Source organism: Euleptes europaea, chromosome 11, assembly GCF_029931775.1.
Source record: "Euleptes europaea isolate rEulEur1 chromosome 11, rEulEur1.hap1, whole genome shotgun sequence".
Taxonomy (NCBI): domain Eukaryota; kingdom Metazoa; phylum Chordata; class Lepidosauria; order Squamata; family Sphaerodactylidae; genus Euleptes; species Euleptes europaea.
Window position 1 is genome coordinate 25,347,062 of NC_079322.1, and position 22,357 is coordinate 25,369,418.

Genomic DNA, 22,357 nt, shown 5'->3' on the forward strand with positions numbered 1-22,357 from the left:
CTCCCATCTATACCAGGAGGGAAGGCGGCATGGTACAGCCTGATCTTGTCAGGTCTCAGAAGCTAAGCAGGGTCAGTACTTGGAAGGAAGACCACCAAGGAAGGTTCTGTAGAGGAAGGCATTCTCACTTGCCTTGATAGCCCCTTGCTGGGGTCGTCGTAAGTCAGCTGCGACTTGGCAGCCCGTTATACACACACACACACCCCCTACACCACCTTTCCTTTATTCCTGAATGTGTAACAAAGTATGTTCATGCATGACTCTTCACTGTGGAACCTAAGTATATGTAGGCATTCCAGTTCCCACCTGGAAGTGTGGTTCCCTTTAACATGGCTGGCAAATAATATGTTTCCCCTTGAAAAAAATAATTCCTGAAATTTGTGCAAGTGCACCTTGGAACTAACACATCCAAGAGGATACCTTACTGGTTCCTGCAATTCCGCCCAAGATATAAAGAAGGCCTCCCTAACAATTCCTAATTTGTGCACTGGAAACATACAAAAATAGTTCAAAAACAAAGAGAGGCAACAAACTGAAGTGCTGTTGGTAAGTACTATGTACCGGGAGCAATCCTAAAATTGTATACTCAGAATTAAGTCCCATTTTGTTAAATGGGGATTACTCCCATGAAAATGTCTTTAGGATTGCAGCCTTAATCAGCGATTGAAGAGTCAGCCCTTTTGGGAGAGAGCTACTCTCCCTCCTTTGAACAGCAAGTTAATTAAATGGGGCTATTGCTGGAGTTGTGCTTACAGAGGGAAATTTAGGATTCCATTGTAGTACCTTCAGTAAGTTCATCTGTCGCAACTCCTCCTTGAGAAAATTGGCTATGGTTATCCTTGTTAAACTACTGCAAGGCACCCTGTGTGGGCTGTTTACAAGCTTGGACTGTGTGCAAAATACAGTGGCGAGATTTCAGACCACTGTATACTATGAAGTACATCATTTGCCAGCATTAAAAGACTTGACTGCCAACTTGCTTCTGGCCACAAATCAGTTTTGCTGGTTATTACGTTTAAAGCGCAGCATGGCCTGGAACTTGGATCCCTGAAGGGACTGCCTGCTCCTTTGCTTATTTATTTACTTAAACCTGCACCCCATGACTTTCTCTGAACACTCAAGGTGACTAACGAACACTGACAAAATTTACAATAGAACAATAAAACAATGCCAGTAATATCAACACATATATGCATTTCCATGAAACAGCTTAAAAATACAAAATGACCCCACTGTGGTACTTTTCAACTAAATTTCTGCCTGCTCCATCAGCAACACAAAAAAACTTACTGAAAATAGTTAGTGACATATGCCTTTGCTTGCTTCCTAAGCTCATCTTCAGAGTCCTGACTGGGTATTGTCACTTTCTGAAGTAAGGTGGGTGGCCACTAGAAACATGGCCTTTTCTGTTGTGGCACCTTAATGGTGAAGCACTCTGTACAGCTGGCATTTATGCAGTTAATTTAAACAACCAGTTATTTCTTATCACTCATGTTTGGATTTTTTAGTAAAAGCATATGTAAAATAATTAAATTAAAATATCCAAAAATCTGTTTTTATATATGTGATAAGCCACGTTTGACCAAGACAGCAGGTGAAAATTCAAATAAATAACCCCCCAAGTTTAAAAAAAGGCAGTAGAGGAACTAGTTTGGACACAGCCTCAATGGTTTAAAGGCATATGAATACAATGAACCAGGAAGTTCAATTAATAACCAGCATTAAAATAATGTCTGGTGGCGGAGGAAAGTGCCATCGAGTCAGGGTTTTCAAGGCAAGAGATATTTGGAGGTGGTTTGCCACTGCCTGCCTCCACATGGGCTGAGAGAATTCTAAGAGAACTGTGACTGGCCCAAGGTCACCCAGCAAGCCTCATGTGGAGGAGTGGGGAATCGAACCCAGTTCTCCAGATGCCTACCGATCATTAACTTGGGAAGGCACGCAGACACAGAGACAACCATTCGCATGCATGCTCAAATGCTGGAAATGTAGCCTGCGCTACTTTCAAATGACATTTTGCTCAGGGTGTTGTGTGGGTCATGACAAGCTATTCCAGGGTTGCTGAGCTGGACCAGACCTTTATAGCAATTATATTCTTCTCTGGACAGTAGTGCCCTCAAACACACAGCGTGCTCAGACAATTTAATCAATCCACATAAAGAAGTAATAAAAATCTATAGTACCATGGGAAACTGCTGCGTTGAAGACATTGCCAGGAGATGCTGAGGTGGGTAGGACACTGTCGGGTACTGGACTGATTGGGAAGAAGGCTGCAGAGCCTGGACAGGCTGAGGTGGGAAGGATACAGAACAGAACAAAAAGAGATTCAATTATTACCCTTAGAGCAAGACAGACATCGCTTAATTTGAGCTATGGGTGAAACAATAACCTGAAATATAGATGATATTCTCCAGCTCACCCAGTAAAGGGTACAATAGGTCAGATAAAGTTGCTTGAACACTGCAATTTTTCCAGTGTGTCTGCAATCCTAATCTTGTTAAATCCACTAGCAGAAAGCGCAATTGATTCTCTTATTCCCAGAAACTCAATACTAGTTCTATTGTTGCAATGCTACTGCAAGACTACAGTGGCACTTGAATATGGTGAGAGCTTGTAAACTTAGGCTTGGCACCAGAGACTGATTTATTGCTGGTCCAGCAACTCTGGGTCTCTGAAGAGGGAGCATCTTCCTTTTTTTGCTCTCAATACAGCACATTTCTAAACCAAAATGCCACCAGTGACTCTTACAGCTCATTCCTGAGAGCTGCAGCGGCCGGGGACGGCACAGCCGTGGCAGTGCTGCGGTGCCGACAAAGAGGTTTGACTGCTGCAGCAGGGAGAAAAGGAGGGGGGTTAAAAAAAGAAAAATTAGAAAAGGGGGGGAAAGCCCAATTGAAAACAGCGATGCTGCGTCAAAAGAAATGCTGATGTAGCACCACTGTCGCTAAATGGGGTGTTCCCGGGCTGAAAGGGGTTAGGAAGTTGTCTACTGGCAACTCCGCCCCCCAGAATGCCCTGGGAATGCCTCCCGGTATGCCGGCATGAGGAATTGCACTGGCAGGACGTCGGCAAGAGGCCGAGCTAGCGTCTGAGGGCCGTGCCATGGCAGTCCAGAGGGGGCAGCACAAGTGGCACTAAACCGGCGCCCATGCCAGTTTCCACAGCACAAGTGGCATGGATGCTGGCATAGGGATCAAGGTTGCCTCCTAAGACCATTCAGCCCCCAAGCTCAGGAATGAGTTGTTAGAAGCATAACTGGTAAAATGCTTTGCTAAATACTAGTGGAGCGATAACTCACCAATATTCACAGAATGCTACAAGCAAGGGTTCAGCTAAAAAAAATACTATCTTGCACAAAGGGCAGTTATAAGAACATGCTGGAGGCAGTAATTATCGAGTTTGGAAGAAACAGGTAAATACATGAAAGAAGGGTTCTGCATAAACTGTACAGAGATCACCATTCTAACTAAATGGCTTCCTCAGTATCTGAAAGAGATGCACTGAAACAACTTGTGCATCTCCTAGGTATTATCTGCATCATAAATGCTGAATATTGATATTGCAATTAGTAACATTACAGGACCAATCCCGCCACAATTAAAATTCAAAAAGCATGGTTAGTCTCAGCTAAGGGTGCCATAATTTTTTAAAAAATTGTCATCCAGCAACCTTTATGTGCTGCGCTGGAGAAATAAATTTAATGGGCAATTTTTCCCCCCTGGCATGGAGAAACAGTGAATTTCTGCCAGTCATAAAGGAGCCTGCTCGGGGGGGGGGGGGGAGGAATGATGGGAAGTCTATTTCAGCAACAGAGTGTTGAACTTAGACTTCAGCTTGAACCTAAAATGAATTATGGATCTGCTGAAGGGTCCTTTGGCAAGGCACCATCTCTCAGTTCCAGTTGCCTGTCTCCAGAAGGAGTATTAATCCCAGAAGGGAGCTATGTTAGTCTGCGGCAGCTCAATAAAACACAAGACCTGTTTTATTCTGCAGAAAATTCTGTGATTTGACTTTTTCCACTGCCTGTGATAGACCTGCCAGGTGCAGATCCAGAGATCCTGTGCCTTTATGGAGTTGGGCAGAAGGGTGAATTTTGTGGTTTTCCCAATCACTTGGCAGCACTTTGCCTGGAAAAGCATAGTTGGTGAGCTTGTCTCTTCTGAAAATCAACTTTTCTTGGGATGTGGCAACAACCTAGCCTCACTGTATTTATGCAGGCTTTAGGCCTCAGTTAGGGACTTTAGACTTGATGTTGATTGGAAGGAGAGAGCAGAATGCACTAAGGTGTTTCATTTCTATTTTCTGTGCTAGTCTATCTAACTGAAATAGAACATTTGCATCTTTCTTGGTGGAAAGATGTTCATATTCCTCACATGAAAGAAGACTGCTCCGCTCTGCACTAGGGAGATGGAAAAGCCCCATATTGGATGAGATCAAGAAATGGTTCAGACTAGATTGTGACCTCCCACAACCAGTTTCAGAATGCTTAGTGACGGCGAAGCATTCACACAGAGGTACTGCTTGTATAATTCATTGCCCCCACATGACAGCTGTTCAAGCAGCTGGTGCAATTTGCATGACAGCAACAGCTGGAAAGCTTTCCATGCCAGTGCAAATGATGGTAACCACAAACACAGACTCCAAAAAGAAGTGTCAGACGGAGATGCAGGATAGCAGAGCTGACCACAGATATTTTCCTATCCCACAGGATAGCATGCACCTCTGCAATGTGGCCTGAGGGGCAGAACTCTTTGATTTTGTGCACAATCTGAAAAATGCGTCCCAGAATCCTCAATACCTTCACGAGGTGACATGGGACGCACCCCTTCTATGGTTCCAATGGCCCTCTTTTGCTTCCCTAAGTGACCACTCAGATTGCTTTTGCCGTTTGGACCGGCCCTCCGGATATAGCAGTATTAGCCAGTACTAACTCAGACTTGTGGAAACCTTTCTCCTTTTTGTGGTCCTACCTGTGTGACAAGGTGACTTGCAATCTGTTGCTGTGGTTGCTGAACAGGCTGCTGCGATGAAGGTGGTTGCTGAGTCTGTCCCACTATCTGGTTCCTAAGAGGCTGCTGACTGCTGGGAGGGTTGTATATTGCGGGCGTACCATCAGGATTTACAAACGGTTGACCTGGAACAAAGTATACTTTAATGCACTCTCCAAAGAGGGCAGCAACTACCAAAGGAAGACATGAAACAGCATGTTTAATTATCTTGCCTATCTAGACCATGCAATTTGGAATGCAATCCGAATTGCAACACACAGTATTCCGGGAAAATCACCCAGTTCTTCTAGATACCAATTACTGGTAGTGTTCCAAGTTACAGGCAATCAGCTACCTATTTTTTTTGCTGCTGGAACTAATAATGCTTGTTAATCCTGGGACAGCAAACATTTTTCTTAAAGGATATTTAACCAGAAAATCATAAATATCTCCCCATCTCAGATCAAGCTGAGCTACCCCGTAGAGGCCCAATCTTCATACGACCACAGTTTCTTGCTTTGAACTACACAAAGTATAACCTTTTGCGGCAAGTTTTGCATGCTACACACAGAGCATAGAAATGACACACCAAATAAAATACTTTCGAAGGATTCCAACTGAATTCTAATTACAAGCACACCGCAGGCTTGTATGCCCTGAATCCTCAAGATGGCATGCAGGCTCCAGAAAGCAGGGGCACAGACAGGCACTGGGGAAGCAAAAGGATTCCTTTCACTAGTTTTCTTATCACACAAAACTGGACTAGTAAATCACAAGCTGGTCTTTGACCGTAATAAACAAATGATGATGATGACTAGTAAATCATAGAGTACATTTTAATATTTGTAACATTTTAAGCCCACTGTTCTTGTTTTTCAGCACAAATGCCTGATTCTAAAAAGACCTCGTGTCTGCTGTGACACTCTGTGTAGGGATGGACAAATCAGTTAATATAACTGACTAATACAATAATTACGGATTTTAAATGTGGCCTTTTAATGGGATTTTAGTGGAATCCATAACACAGTACAGGCAGCTTGCCCCACTGTGAAGGGTTTATGGCACTGTTGCAAATGATCCATGCCCATTTTCTTTTTAAGCAATAACTGGATTCCAAAAACCTTTTTATTTATACACTAAAATGAGTAATTTCATTCCAGCCAGCCATTCTTAGTCACTGAACTGACAAACCATGTTTAAAAATTTCCCATCACTTTACCCATACATTATTGGCTGTGATGACAGATAGTGGCTGAAGAGATACAGAATTTTAGCACTTGGAAAATATCTGTTCCTCAGGAACTGTAATTGACATTTCTAGACTGCCCCACCTCAAAATTTTATTCAGGCTGTAATTTGCCTAAAATTATAAGAAAACTGAAAATTACTATCTGACTGACCTGTGTGTGGATTGAGCAGGATACTTCCTGGTGGTATTCCTGCGGCTTCAAGTGGAAGTATGATGTAGCTGGTGTTGCTCGGTACAACTTGGCCATTCATCCCATTCTCTGTGTAGGAAAGGCTGCTTGAAGTGGGGGCTGTCACTCCAGGGACAACGGGTGCACTTTGGAGAGGTTGATGTGTTCGTGATAGAGATCCTGAGGACCCAGCACTGCTGGAAGACTCTGAACCTGCAAAAAGATGCCAGACTTCTTCTATAAAAGATGGCTACTCCTTCAGGATAAAACAAAACTAGGGACACACACACGCACACCCTGTCTATACTAGCATAGGGAATTTATTTATTTGACAGATCCTCCAAGATCTTTCCAATTTCATGGATGGCAAATTTGGGATTTGAAACATCCACAGATTCAAAGCATGCTTATGCCGTTTGAGGACCATGTATGTGTGAGAGAACAGTGGTTCGTTAGAGGACAGTAGAATATAGAAACCTTTGGGAAAGTGAAAATGAGATACACTGCTCTTGCACTATGCTCTATACAAAATGAAAACTCAAATAGTTATAAGTCAGAATGAATACAAACGGAGAAATCCTTAGCAGGTCAGCTCAGAAGAATCTACTGAAATATACACAATGGGGCTTACTCCTAGGAGAATATGCTTAGGATTGCAGTGTAAGGGCCAAACTAAATACGACAGCATTCTTGTGGCTGCCACAGGGGCGGTGCTGTCACTTTAAAGATATTTTAGAATACCCTAAAGGCCTGATCCTGATTGGGCTTGCAGTTAAGCACTCTTCCCCCTGCACCTTTTCAAGTACTGAAACAGCCATGAAACAGCCATTTCAAGTACATGAAACAGGACTTGTCCCCCCACATTGCTATTTTGGCATTTGAAAAAGCGCAGAAATAGTACAGAATGAAAAAGAAACACTAAGAAGCCTTTTCTTTCTAACCATGGTCACTTTTGTTTATTCAATCCTATTTTGTCTTACAATTTCTTCAGTATCTCACACTGAGGTTTTGGTAACACAGTAATTAATTTAAATGTAATTGATCAATTAACGATTAATTGGTTGGACGAGAGGTGATTAGTCAACTAAAAGATCATTAAACTTAAACAACTGGCAGCCCTAATTACAATGATTAGCCTGTAACCCTAAACATTATTCTTTTTTGTATATGACTGTTCTTCCTTAAAATTAGCCGACACTCATTGAAATTATTTTGCTGACACACTATAGGATGGAATATGTATATTGCTAAATATATGTGTATTTTAATTTTGGTTTTAATTTTTTTAATTGGTTTTTGGTTAGCTTTAATGGTTTTTAAGATATGCTTTTATTTACACAGGTATTTAATCTGTTAGCTGCTCTGGTGGAGCTGATGAGGCCACAATGAATACATAAATTCAGACAGAATATATTCCTTCTTGTGCCAAAGATGATATACAGCACTGACCTTAAAAAAAATCCCATCTGCTTATTGCTCTTTTATACCTGAATACTAAACCATATATCTAATGAGCTAGTTGTTCTGCCTTCTTTTCATATCTTTCCATCTTTCTGCTCTAAGTAAATCAGCATGATGTTCTTCCTTCTGCCCCTAATGCTCTCGCTAACCCATTTTTGTGCCTTTTGTGCTGGATTCTCTGATGCTGCTCAAATACACTCATTCATGCCAGATTCCCTTTTTGTTTTTCAGGTCATTAAAAAGTACCCTGCGCAGCCACACTGTCCCACTGCATTTCTTTCATTCTTTGTCTCTGCACAGGAAAAGGATTGACATTGTGCGTATACTGTGACGTCTACCCAAAATGCCAGCCCTCCTTTTTTCATTTGAGCATTCTCTCCATAGGACACGACTTGTTTATTTTCTTGCCCTTCTTATTTCCTCTCTTTTTTGGTCACCAAATTTCACTTTGTACCATCCGACCTGTGGGTCACCTGCTCTCCAACATTTGTCAACATTTCTCACCTGTTGCTGCTTTTTTAAACTTGAAAAATCAAAGACTACCAGCGGTCTCTTTAGAGCTGTCACATTGTGAATGGTAAGTGAGAGGAGTCAGAAACAGGATTTTCATTATCGAGAGGAAAATAGCCAGTGAGTTTTTGGTACATCAGGCAGTTCAAAGCCTACTAGATCAGGTCATGAGCTCAACATTAAAAAATGCTTTAATTCACTGTTTCGTTGGCACCTTCACCATTTATGGATGTTTTCAGTACAGGTACAAGTTTATTATCTGCTGGCTAAATCAACTTCAGTTCAGCACTCTCCCATAGGTAAATTCATAAAGTAAATGTTACTCAACATTTCATTCATTCTTTATTTGAAATATCAACACTATGAAATACTGCAGTATAAGCACACAAAGTCATGTCCAAAGATGGTTTAACACAGCAGACAACTGCTTACAAAGAAGAGGGAGGGGGACAATTTTTAGAGATCATTAATGCTGCCCTTACAAATGATGCCAACATTGCAATTCTACAGATTACATTACAGGAATCTAATTGAATATTTTGATGATATCATAAATTGCAAGAGGGTAGCTTGAGTGATTTTTTAAATTATTAACTCTCCATTTCTGCCTTAGTATTGATTTATAGCTTTAATAATGCAGCTCTCTGATCCATTATAGCTCATAATATGTGAGCAACAGGTAGTATATTATTGGTAAGAGACAAACTTATGCTTTTAAATTAAAATGGATTGGGGGAGGAGTAACATGATAAGTTGAAAGGTAGCTAAGTAATGTAGACACAGCCCAATCCTCTGCACATTTGCTCAAATGTAAGCCTCATGGGGTGGACCCTACCTCTATCCTATCACTCCTCTGAGCAAAGTTTGAAGCCTCCTTCTATCCTAAGGGGAAATAAAGTGGCTCTATTGTTGGAGAAAGAGCCACTCAAGTTGGAAGACGTCTAACAGCCCATTCCTGAAAACTTTGGGCGAAAGTCTTCAGGAGGTGGCGTGACCTCGCTGCCAGCGTAAGTGCATGTAATCACGCGATTACACGCACTTACGCTGGCAGAGAGGCCAGTCCCGCTGGCGGACGAGCACCGCGGGACCGTGCCTCGCCCCTCCGCCGGTGCGGCCTCTCTGTGGCACTGGCCACGGCTTAGAGAGGCCGTGCCAGCGCAGGGGGGTGTTTTGGGGGCGGGGGGAGGAGCCACTGGCTAGGCAGCTTCCTATCCCGGTTCAGCTGTATACGCCGGCGCCGGGAATTCCTGTTTTCTTTTTTTTTTTTAATAAATTTTTATTGGTTTTATATCTTTTCCATTAGACAAGCAACAATTTAAAAATATATAACATTTAAATGTCTAGGTATGTGGCTAATATTCTAAGTACATAATAATAGAAAAATAAAAAAGAAAAAGAAAGAAATTTTGACTTCCCCTTCACCTCCGTCTGCCTCTTAATAAAATGGTTAAATTCCGTCATGATGGGTTCTGATCCTAATTCTTTCCAATAAAACCATAACATTTTCATTCCTAAGCTATATAATCTATTCAATATTAATTATTAACATTATTATTATCACATGGATCAGAATGATAAGTATGAAGCCTCGCTGTTTTCAATGGGGCTTTTAGCCCCGGTAAAACAAACAAAAAAGTCGCAAAACAGCTTTTTTTTGTTTTATGGCGTGCACAAATCAGCCTAGGAAGAGGCACTGCTGCGCCTATTTCCTGCCGACTCCGCACGCCGTTGTTTCAGGAATGGGCTGTTAGGCCAAAAGAAGATTCCTTGGAGAATGGTTGGATCCACCCCACTAAGTTTGATAGAGCTCACTGCCAAGAAAGCATGCATAGGAATGCAAACTTCATTCATCTAATATCAGTAGCTGAATATTACCCTAGCTTTGGAGTTCTATTTTTTGTTGATAAGGAGCAAACTTTGTTTGTGAGGAGCAAACTTTGCTAAGTGAAAAAAAAAGTTCTAATATAGAAGATTCAAGATGCTGAATGCAGTCATAAATTAAAATTGTTCAGGGGTCACTATCAAAATCTTAACATGTCTGTTAGCAACATATTTCCCCCCCAGCATACCCAACTGGGTATGTAGTTAAAGGAATGCTCTGCAGTGTGTCATCGGCAGGATCTAGTCCTGCTTCCTCCTCTTTTACTGCTCATTGGTTTGTTGATGGCCATTGGCCAATTGGTCTGCCTTAATCATGCTCTCCCTTTTGGTGGAATTCAAACTGCTCACTGATGCGTCCCACATGAGCTATTTTTCCAGTGATATGTTTAGAAAAATAACACGAGTGCCTTCTGGAAAGGTTCTTTTGTTGCTCTCCTAGATTTGTGTTCCCACTTGCCTTCCTAAAGCTGCTCCTCAGGGCATTCCCCCCAGACCTGAACCCTTGCCTGGGATATCCCTTCTTGAGGATATCAAGAAGGAAAAAAAATATTGATTTTTGCTCAAGGGCAGATGATAGTATTAATTGAGTTTATAATAATCTCCTGTGTTAAGATCAAAGGTGGTGCAACATGCTACAGTACTAACTGGAAATGCTTCTGAAATTACAATGCAAATTTCTTCCTGGATTTTAAAGTTCTGAATTTTCTTGTCTGGTTTCCAAAATGGGACTGATGCATTTAGCAATTCTCCAGTGTTTCATTAGTCTAATCTCCAAATTTTGTTCAGAGTGCTGGGCATTAGCAGGTTGCCACAACTTTCAGTTCTTTTGTGTCTTTAGCCCTCCTCTGCATTACTGATGAGCACATATGCAATGAAAGCACATGGGGGAAAGCAATTGTATTGTGACTATAGGTGTGGTTAGGAGCCCCATGGTGCAGAGTGGTAAGCTCTGCTCACCACCTGAGTTCGATCCCGACAGAAGTCGGTTTCAGGTAGCCGGCTCAAGGTTGACTCAGCCTTCCATCCTTCCAAGAACTGTAAAATGACAACCCAGCTTGCTAGGGGTAAAGTGTAGATGACTGGGGAATGAAATGGCAAACTACCCCGTAAACATAGTCTGCCTAGTAAACTTCATGATGTCACATCACCCCATGGGTTCGTAATGACCTGGTGCTTGCACAAGGGACTACCTTTAGGTATGGTTGGGTCAAGATCCTTTCCATGTGATTATTACCAGTGCACAGGAGTGCGTGTGTATCTCAGTAGGCCACCACACAAAAATCTCACATAGCATTACATCAGGATTGCTTCTGGTCATGTTAAATCAATGTGCACAACCACAATGGAAGCATTAGGATACAAATGAATGGAAGAAAAAGCTGTAGCAAACAGTGCATGATCCCATTCAAGAATTACTTAAATTGGAATTAAAGAAGACTGGACTGCAGTGCAGAATGAACTTCTGAAATAACAGAGGGTTGGCACCCACCAGCTTTTCTTCTGGTGAAAAAGGAAGGAGACTTCCTCGCTGACCAACAAATAAGGCTATGCTGAGAATCATGCTACCTGCATATACAAAATCCACATGGGAGGGGGCTTTCAGTACAGAGAAGAAGCAGGTGAGACTGAACGAAAAGGTGGCTGGATCCAATCCCAAGGAATGGGAACTGAAGAAATATGCTCATCTCTATGAAGAACACAACTTAATTGATATGTTAGACCAAAGACCCATCTAGTTGAGCATTCTGTTCCCAACACTGGTCAAGGCATACTCCCCTGAAAACTCACGGGCATGAGAAAACATGAAGGCAACAGCTCCCCATTGGTTGACTGTCCCCATAACTGGTGCTCAGAAGTATACTGCCTCTGAATGTGGAGTTCCACTGTGCTATCATGGCAGACACCATCATCTAATCATTTTTAGCAAATTCAGTACAATTAAGAAAGAAAACTTTTATATTCTATATAACCAGGGAAAGTGTCAGATGGCGTAAGCTGCTGTAGAAGAACACCATGTATAATTTGGGGAGGTTGCATATTTTTGGTTACTTTGAATAATCATTCTTTTCAGTTAGTAATCGCTTCTGAATCTCCCCACCCCCAGCATTATTTCTTCAGACTTCCTCCGGCTGACTGACAGCTTTGCTTTATGTCCTGGCACTAGAAAGTGCGAGTTTGTTTTGACAACCAGTCCCCCCCACCCCCCGCCTTCCACTTTATGGAGTTTCCGCAGCCTTTTTCTTTCCTGGGCCTTGACAACCTTTCAAAATCAAACAGATTTTTTTAAAAAAGAAAAACACCCAAAGCACTCAAAATTTCTAATCACTCTAGAATGAACGTGATGTTTTAATTTCATGGAAGTAGTTTTGAAGGTTATCATATGAGATTTCATTGGAGGTGATTGATGGCTAAGGGTTATATAGGGTAGAAAAACTTGAATTACTGGGGCTCCTCAAAGAAAGGAGGGTTTTTTTTAAAAAAATGTATAATTTGCAGTGCTTCTTTTAGCACTGAAGAGATTATGAAAGTTTTAATAGAAAAGCTTTTGCTAGAATCCCTTTTGTGTGAGGAGGGCAGAACAGGTGGCTGGGAAGCCAGAAGAGAGAAGGTTAAATGAGCAGAACAGGCCAGGAGTGAGGGGTTTGGCAGCCATGGCTTATTTGCCCGCCCCCCATTTCCTGAATACCCTTTCCTCTCCTGACAATAATTTGTGATACCTGATGAGTTGCTTCTTCTCTGGGATCGACCAGTGATCCAAGCCCAAACACTGAGTTTTTCCTACTGATGTTACTACTACCCCTTTTTCCATTAGTTCTTGCCCTCTGCAGACAAGCCCCTTGTGATAAATTTTGTCACTATGTGCCACATATATGGGCAAATGATTATTATAGGGGCCAATTCACTATTCTTGAGCACCCTCCAAAATGCATGCCATTGTGTACGCACATACATGATTCCCTTTTTCTATGGAATCACGCTGCGGCCCCAAGGAAAGAATATTGGCTGTACTGCACGGTGATATCAGGTCCAGCAAAGTGAACTTGTGTGCTGTTTGTATCAGGGGAAGAAACCTTTTCATTCCCGTTTTTGATCCCTTGTCAAAAGCACAGCTTAGAGCAGCTGCTCAAGGTACCCAGGTGGAAACAGCAGCCCTGACTATAGAGAATATGGACACCACACAGCATGTCAATCACAGAAACAAAGCTCCCTCTTATTAAAGCTTAAAAGCTTTCCTCTGGTTCCACAGCTTGCTCCATCCACCCAAGAGAACAGTTTCATACTGTGAGCTTGCCCAGAATATCTGAAATGTTTGGTCTGAAATGGGGGTGGGGGAATTCACCAAGGTCTTTCTTCCAGGTTACAAACCAACAATAGCATGGAGCAAGAATTCATTTTCAGAGTTTGCCTCTGCATTATATTTGAACTTCTGTAGGTGTTCAAGAGAGGGCTCTTCTGAATCTTGGATCTTAGAAGGCAGTCTTTTTATACTGTTCTCTTAAATTTGCTGACAATTCTCTACTCAGCTCCCGCTAATGAAATCTCAAGCATCACATAGCCAAATCTCAGTGTCTCAGGTTGCAGTATGTGCTAACGAAGATTTAGCAAATTGAGGTTAATTTAGTTTCTGTAAAACATTCTGAAGGTGAAAAGCATTAAGTCCTAAATATTGATTATTACTAAACCTGAACACTCTCTCTCTGTAAGAATCCAAACTGATGGAAGACAGAGATGTGAGGTTTATTAAACCCATTTACATTCATAATATGAACTGCAGATAATAAAATCTCACAGGCTTGGAATTATTTAAGACTAAGCACTATTCTTGTATTTACCAAGTTCTGAAGCATTAACGCAAACAATATTTCATCAATAAGGTCTAAGACAAATGAGTTGGGTTTCTATAGCAGAATGCATTCCTGTAGTTGAAATATGCCATTACAGAAGTACACCTATGTAAAGAACCAATCTGTGGATTTTTAGTAATCCCAATCAGTCAATGGCACAGCCTAGGTTCTATATACCCGTTAGACCACCTCTTTTCCTAAGCCCCATCATGATTTCTACAACCTACCTAGAACATGCATTTCTGGGGACAACAAGAACAAGATTTTAAAGTATATTGTTTTTAGTCCAGTTTTAATGTAACCAATAATCTAATTGTAACAGATACTTCCTTTAGGATATTCCCTTTGGGAATTTAAATAAAAATACAAGTAATATTAGAGCTAAAGATACAAGATGTTGGGTTAGATCCAACCAGCTTTTCTGTGGCTAAGAAAGGAAGAGTTCCCTCTGAATACCCCCCTCCCCCCAAAAAGGCCTTGCTTAGGGATCATAGGATCTGCATGCACAATAGCCATGTGGGATGGGGGCTGCAGAATGGAGGGGAATTAGGCTAGAATTAGTGAAAAGCTGGCAGGATCAACTGTTTTATGTTTATAAAATTATTGGCTGAGTCTGCACAAACGTTAAGAAAAACAAAACTACATTTTTTTAATCTGCATCTGCAAAATTAAAAATGAAATTAGCACGTGGATACCAAACTCAAATTTTAAAAACTCATTAAAAACATCTTCACTATTCCCCATTGTTACATTTTAGTGTTTGCTCTCTTTCCTTTCTAGTTCACATTGCGTCATTCCATACTACTTCATGCTGAGCTAGGCAGACCTTAGGGGTTTGAATGGGTTTAGCCTACAAGCAATACAAGCTTCTCATGATCACTGGATATACAACATTTCCCTGTGCTGAAATGTGCATGGACAGAAAATAATTTGGAAGCTACACACTTGATAACATTTTGGCCCCATTTCATAGTACCAATTAACTGAAAATCTGGAGAAAGCAAGAGCATCATTGTAATAGCACCACATGCAAGCATATAAGGTACACAGCACTAGTGCTATAAGTCTACTCCTGCAGCCAGGCTTACATCCGTCAACGCTCAGATTAGACAAAGAAATATGTGGTAAACCCAATACAGTACTAGCTACCTGTTTTAGACAGTTTGCCGGTACTCCTGTTACTTGACGAGCTATCTCCTCTGGTCAGAACAGTGATTCCACCAAAACTTGCAGTCTTAGTTATGGCTGGCTTCAGATTGCGATTGGAGCTGTCTGAGTCTGTGCTGCTCCAGGGCCTCTGGTCTGTCCACTTCAGTTCAGTATCTGTACTGCTTTGCCGACTGCCAGATGCCTTCCCTGTACTGTCTCTGTTACCCCTGCAGTATCAACAAGGAAACAAAGGAATGTGAAAAACAAAGGTGTAAGGCCAAAGAATCACTCCTGCTTGCATTACTCTAAACAGATCATCGGGCGGTACGTGCTGTCGATCACGACAAGCCACATTCATGTAGAAGGCATTTCTAACATTGTAACATATATAAGTTCTGCACAACTTGTGACCTACCAACCAGGATATATCCCAACAGTCTTGCTTTGTTAAGTGCCAGCAAACTTTCCAATTTCCTTTCCCTGTTTCTGCAATCCCAGTTGGGCAGCAACACCAGAACATGAATCAAACCTGTGGTGGAAAACTGGTACACCACGTTCCGTTTGGTAGGTTACAAATTGGAGAGGCCTCCTCTATAGCAATAACAGCTCAAAACATTAGTTTCCCATCAAATGTTACACATGTTCTTATAGTGGGGATCCCTTCCCCCTCTAACCTTTCTCACCTCCTCTAACCCCCCTGTAGCCTTTCTAACCCCCGTCCCATTGCTGGGACAGACTTGTCATGGCTCCGAGCCTCCATCACTGGCTTCCTCCTCCAGTGTGGCTCATGGCCTCTGCTACCAGACCTGCCTAGGCTTCCTCCCCCACCCACCACCGATGACAACAAGTAAGGCTAACACAGATCCCAGCGTCCACTGCTGGATCTGCCAAGGCTTCCTCTCCCCCCCTCCACCCGAGAAAAGCAAACTAGCCTAACATGGCTCCCTCCCTTTGTAGCTGGGTCCGCTAAGGGTTCCTCCCTCCCCGATGCCATTCAGAGAGCCCAGTGAACCTCCTAGCCTTTGCCGCCAGGCCCGCCAAGGCTTCCTTCCTCCCAATGCTTGCCAGTGAGCCCAGTGAGGCTCTCGTCTTCTGCCACGGGGCCTGTAAAGGCTTCCTTACCCCAATGCCTGCCAGCGAGCCCAGAACAGGTCCTGGCCTCAGCTCCTGAGCCTGCCAAGGCTTCCTCCCCACATACTGTCATCATCATCATTGTCGTCTCCTGACAGAGGGTGAATTCTCTGCACTTGTGCAGTTGCTATTTTACTTTGGGGGGTATTAAGCCCCCCAATATATTTTTTAATTGTTTTCAGATTTTTCTGAAAACCTAGGGAGCCCCTACGTTTGCAGAGCTATCTGTTCTCTTTCTGCATGGCCTCAATCTGTGGATTTAGATATCTGCAGATTGGCCCACAGACTGCCTATTAGAATATATGATTACAAAATTCATGCGTATTTCCTTCACAGGTATGGAAATGCAGAAGAACACACAATATCATTTTTATGCAGACAAGATGTTTGCATACCATAATAGTGGTAACGTAACTGCTGCCTTTTTATTTTAAATGTATATGGGACACAGCCAAAGTTGCATTGCACCTTCACCCCCCCACTGTTCAATGTACTACCAACTAATGACACAAACATGTAAAGAGAGAGGTTACAGGATTCTTCCCCCCCTTCTTTACAAGAGTATCTTAGGTTGCCTTTACACTGGTTGTTTAGTCTGGAATTGCCATGATCCATTCACTCAACTGTAACGGAGAACTCAGATAATGTCATGGGCAACCTATTGCATACCAGTAGCTGGGGCAATTGTTATCCAATCTTTTTCACACTCAATTTATGGCATTCAAACCCCATAAAGCTCAATTGCAGCACTGGGTTGTAGACAGCCAACGTGCTTGCTAGGCTTCTCAGAGCTACCCTCCTTGAAATTTTCCTTCTTTCCTTCCTCTTCCAGCTTAATGACTTCCTAGATTCTGACACAGCTGGCTGTAGCATTCCTGCATCAATGGTTAATTTTCTCATTAAGGAAAAATAACATTTTTTAAAAACCCGAGCGGAGGCTTTGCCTGCAAACTGAAAGCAGTGTTTAATTCCCACCCCATCCCCCCAAACAAGAACTGATAATTAACAATTAATTCATGAATACTATGGCTAGTCATGAAGAGAAGAAATTAATTAGGATGTAAAAGAGAGGAACAAAGGGAAAATTACAGTGAGAAGAAGGACCTTTGCTGAACCAGACTTACTTCCAAGTGAATATATAACAGGATCTTGTCCCTAGGGGCAGGCATAGCTGGATTTTTATGGGGGGAAATGGTGCAATACTGAGTGTCGTGTGGTACTCATCTTCAAATATACTTGCAGATAATAACAGAAAAGCAATAACTGAGATGTTCAAAATCATCCCAGTGGGGCAGCAGACTTAACAGCCAATTCCTGAGCCTAAAGGATGAAAGTCCTTTGGAGGCCAGGAAGGGGCTTTACCAGCATTAGGGCCCCCTGCAGCACCCAGGATGGGCCGGGCGCTGGCAGGGAGGCCCAGACAGCATTCTCCTGGTGCTGCCATGGCAGTGCCACCCAGGGATGCCAGCTGGCCCTTCTACTGATGTCCCACTGGCACAAAGGCTGAGCCAGCAACTCAGGGGGGCGATCCCAGGGTGTGCTGGGGGTGGGGGTGGAGCTGCCAGTAGGCAGCTTCCTGTCCCCTTTCAACCTGGCACGCCAGCAGGGGAGAACAGCATTGCTGTGCTCGCTTTTTTGCAGGCGCAGCCTCGCTGTTCTCAATGGGGCAAAATGCCCCATTTAAAATTTAAAAAGCCAGCGAAAGGCTTTTTAAAATAAAATAATTGGGGGCGGGGGTGAGAGCCAGTGTGATGCAGTGGTTAGAGTATCAGATTAGAATCTGGGAGACCAGCTTCCTCAATCTGCCATGGAAGCTTGCTAGGGGATCTTGGGCCAGTCACACAAACTCAGACTAATCCACCTCATAGGGTTGTTGTGAGGATAAAATAGAGGAGAGGAGAATGATGTAAGCCCCTTTGGGTCCCCATTGCAGAGAAAGGCAAGGTATACATAAAGTACACTAAGAATAAATAAATAAAATAGACATAAGGTCCCATTTCTGTAGCTGAATTTTGCACGTCAATTCTTAACATCTCTAACATTATCCTTTTTTATTCTTCATCTTGACTGTCGAACACTGCTACTCAGGCCAACATGGAAACTGTCAATTACATATATTCAGTCAGTCTCTGTTCCTTTCAAGAAATACTTCTCAACATACCATTTTCAACACTTCATATTCTTCAATAGACTCTTTCATCATGTCTCTCTCTTCAGTATCTCATCACATAAGGTTTTTCACTGTAATCTTAAACACTTTAATTATGCTCTTCTATAATTATCCTTTGTTACTAAATTTTGTGTTACTCTCTGCTCTTGCCCTCTTACATTACCTGTCTATTTATCAACTTTTCACACAACATTATCTGCTTGCCAACTTCCACAAGGACTAATGTGCTCAATACAGCATGCCCTTCTGTCTAGTTCATACTTGTGTCTACTTATTCTAACACCAGTGCCAATAATGCTGGCATACAAGCACGTCTTTATTACTACTCTGAGACCCTTCACATAGTGGTTCTGTTTCTGAATTGTTACAAATCTATCATGGGAGGAACCAGATGAAGATAAATTGCAACGAACTATGGTATTTCTTATACAAATAGGGAGCATGTACTTTCCTATGGTATTGTTCAACCTTCTTCCTTCCATCTTTGAGAATTTGGACTCACCCCCTTGTAATAGTCATAACTGGTAAACTCTTCAAAGCATATAACTAAGGCTTTTTGAAATTGTTTTCCATTTTTTAGTCTTCATCTTGTAATAGTAATACCCAGCAGCTACGACACTGGAGAGCCAGCGTGGTGTAGCGGTTAAGAGTGGTGGTTTGGAGTGGTGGACTCTGATCTGGAGAACAGGGTTTGATTCCCCACTCCTCTACATGAGCGGCGGAGGCTAATCTGGTGAAATGGATTTGTTTCCCCACTCCTCCATATGAAGCCAGTTGGGTGACCTTGGGCTAATCACAGTGCTTCTAGAGCTCTCTCAGCCCCACCTACCTCACAGGGTATCTGTTGTGGGGAAGGGAAGGTGATTGTAAGCTGGTAAGAGATGCTACTGCACAGTTTTATATTCTGTTTGCTTTGAGCATTTGTTTAGACAAGCCATTTCATCATTTATAAATATTAAAAAATAAAAGGCTTTAGGAAAAGGACAAATTCAGGGCTAATTTTCTGATGACACAGGTATATTTAAAAGTTTCAGCAAAATAAATTTTCATACCAACACTACCATATTTTCCCGGTTGTCCAGCCATGATCTTAGAGATCAATCACCATTCTTAAATGCACTCATATATTATCTGTGCACCGAGTTCAAAATTTATTGGGCGCACTGAAAATTTCCCCACAGCTGTTGAACTATGCCTTGTTGGAGACCTACAGCTCATTCCTGAGCCTTGAGGCGACCAGAGACAGCATAGCCAAGGCCCTCCAAAGAGGCTCCGCGGTTGTCACAAGGCTTAAAAAAGCCTTTTTTAAAGTGTTAAAAAGAAAATGGAGCTTCCCCCTCCATAGAAAACAGTGATGCTGTGCCAGGAAAAACCACCCCCACACTGGTGCTGCATTTCTGTTCTGGGATTTAATTCCCAGAGAGACTGTAGTGTCAGAGGAGTGGCATGCCGCTCCATGGCACCCAGGCGATGATGGAACTGCCCCTGCCGCCAGCGTAAGTGCCTCTTAATCCGTGATAAGAGGCCACTTATGTTGGCGGCAGGGTCATGCCACCACCAGAGCACTTTCAGGGCCCCACCTCAGGATTGCACTGCTAGGGCACTATGAACCTATGCCTCTTCAGGAAGCTGTGCCAGATTTTAGATATTTTGATATGCAGGGAGAAAGGAACTTGAGGTGGTGCTAGTTTGGGACCTTCTGAAGTTTACTGAGATGTTTTCATCATATATTAGTTTTTTGTTTTTTTTACTGTAATCCAACTGTGAGAATTTGGGCTCCAGATAAAAAATCTAAACACAAGATTGCAAACATATATTTAAGGATTAATATTGTACACACCTGAAGAGTTGTCTCTTCTTAAGGGTTTCATTGCATATGCTATCCTCCAAGAGCCTGGTGAAAATTAAAAAAGCAAAAAACAACACAAAAACTATTTTTCCCAGTGCAAATGAAACTTAACACACCAAAATATTCCCAATATTTTTCTTCTATTAATCATAATTCATTAAACTATATCACACTTTAATTGCAGTGGCCATAAAGATGATTTGGCGTCTCTAACCATTCTTTAATATTGATTTGTGTGTTAGGGGTGATGGTTTGTGGCCTTTTTTTTGTTTTTACATCATCATAAAACAAATCATTTTTGCATTAGCAGCAACGTGATTGCTATAAAACATTCATGGAATTGCATCATCCAGTAACGTAATGTAAGACTGGGTTCTGATAACATTAAGATACCTATTATTTTTAGTAATAAAATTATAGCAAGAATAATTCCAATTTCTACAAAAATATCCATATACGTGAAAAAACCCAGCACTGCTGATCAGGATCTCTAAAATTCAGGACCGGCACAGAGGTGGTCTTATCATAAGGTCAGATAAGGTGGCTACAACAGCTCGTAGGTGTTATATGTTAAGAGCACCTCCATGGGGAAAAAAACCTAATTTGACTCATTGAGACAAAGTTGGTGCACAAGTTCCATTCACTTCAGCAGGGCTTGCATAAGTGAATTGTGCTCCATCTCAATTACTGTAAAAGGGAAAGGACAATTCAGAATGTCACCCTCAGGTATTAAGACGTCTCAGCCAGATTTGGATATTCAGTAGCAACCAAAACATTCTCCAGCATTAAGAATAATCACAAGCACCGTATCTAATAAAATATCTAAGAAATTAACGATTCGAAACTTTCTTTTCAGTTCAGTATTCAATAAGGTTTATCCACAAGTGCTCTTCTGTTCCTAGAAAAAACCTTTCTGTTCAACTAGACTTCTTCTGTGAATCCCACCCACTGGATGCAACCCGTTGTCTTTAATAATCTCTTTAACTTTAAACATCTGTGAAATGTCACACAATTTTATGCAATTACATCTTTATGTACTTCAAGTGTTCGTTTCTTTGTTTTGACACTCTCGTTTTAAAGACTACCACAAATTAACTGATACCCCCCCCCCAATGTAATACAACTTACGGAAATTAAACATTACATTAAAAAAATCAGTGAGTGCATATATACACACACAATATGTACCTGTTATCCACAAAAAGGTTTTCTTGTGAACAAACTGACTGAAAAACAAAGAAAACAAAAAGAATGCATTATATTAATTGCTCTTCATAAGTCTCAAAATCTCCCCCCCCCAACCCAAAATAAACAAATAAACCAAAACCACTTTTCATATCCAGGCTAAGAACTTGCAGTTCATGCATTGTTGAGACAAGAAATATTGGAGCACTTGCAAACAAGCAAATGATAATACATTGAGTCAATGAAAACAGATTGGATAGGTTAGACTATACAATCCCATATCAAGATGACTTCTCACAGAAGAGGTCAGTTGAACGTAAATTGAATTTTTAAAAGCAAAGGGGGCACATTCCTGATTAGAAATAAGGGTCATGTTCCAGAGAAATTTAAAAATGCTTATAAGCCATTGATACCAATAGCACACGTATATTATACCAACTCGAAGTCCCATTGAGTTCAGTGGAGATAAGTATGACTAACAGAGCAATCCTGAGTGCGGTTGAAAGGTCAAGCAATGCCTGGGGCAGCAGGGCCATGCTGCCTCCTATGCAGTTTGAATCCTCGGGCTGAAGCCACAAACAGCCTTTTCCCTAAAAACCCAGTGAAAGAGCTCCATTCGGTTTCATGGGGCTGCGCCATCATTATTTGTGTAGTAACTCGAGGCCGGGCAAAGGGGGCATTCCTGGGCTGAAAGGGACTCTGGGAGTGAACTGCCCTGGGAATGCCCCCATCAACATTGGCACAAGGCGATGAGCCACAAAAATGCGGCA

At 42.0% G+C, this 22,357-nt stretch overlaps 1 protein-coding gene across 4 annotated transcripts in view; it reads right to left on the bottom strand.

Annotated features, from left to right (window-relative positions):
- Positions 1 to 22,357, bottom strand: part of ARPP21 (cAMP regulated phosphoprotein 21) — a 156,092-nt gene that overhangs the window by 75,220 nt on the left and 58,515 nt on the right. For 2 of the 4 annotated variants that reach the window (XM_056856987.1, XM_056856989.1), the window contains 6 exons: positions 21,591 to 21,628; positions 20,394 to 20,447; positions 15,250 to 15,479; positions 6,389 to 6,619; positions 4,971 to 5,134; positions 2,184 to 2,279 (listed from right to left, as the gene is read on the bottom strand). In XM_056856987.1, coding sequence (XP_056712965.1) covers positions 2,184 to 2,279; positions 4,971 to 5,134; positions 6,389 to 6,619; positions 15,250 to 15,479; positions 20,394 to 20,447; positions 21,591 to 21,628 — 813 coding nt within the window. The remainder of the gene's footprint in view (positions 1 to 2,183; positions 2,280 to 4,970; positions 5,135 to 6,388; positions 6,620 to 15,249; positions 15,480 to 20,393; positions 20,448 to 21,590; positions 21,629 to 22,357) is intronic. The other 2 variants (XM_056856990.1, XM_056856988.1) reach the window with 1 other exon arrangement.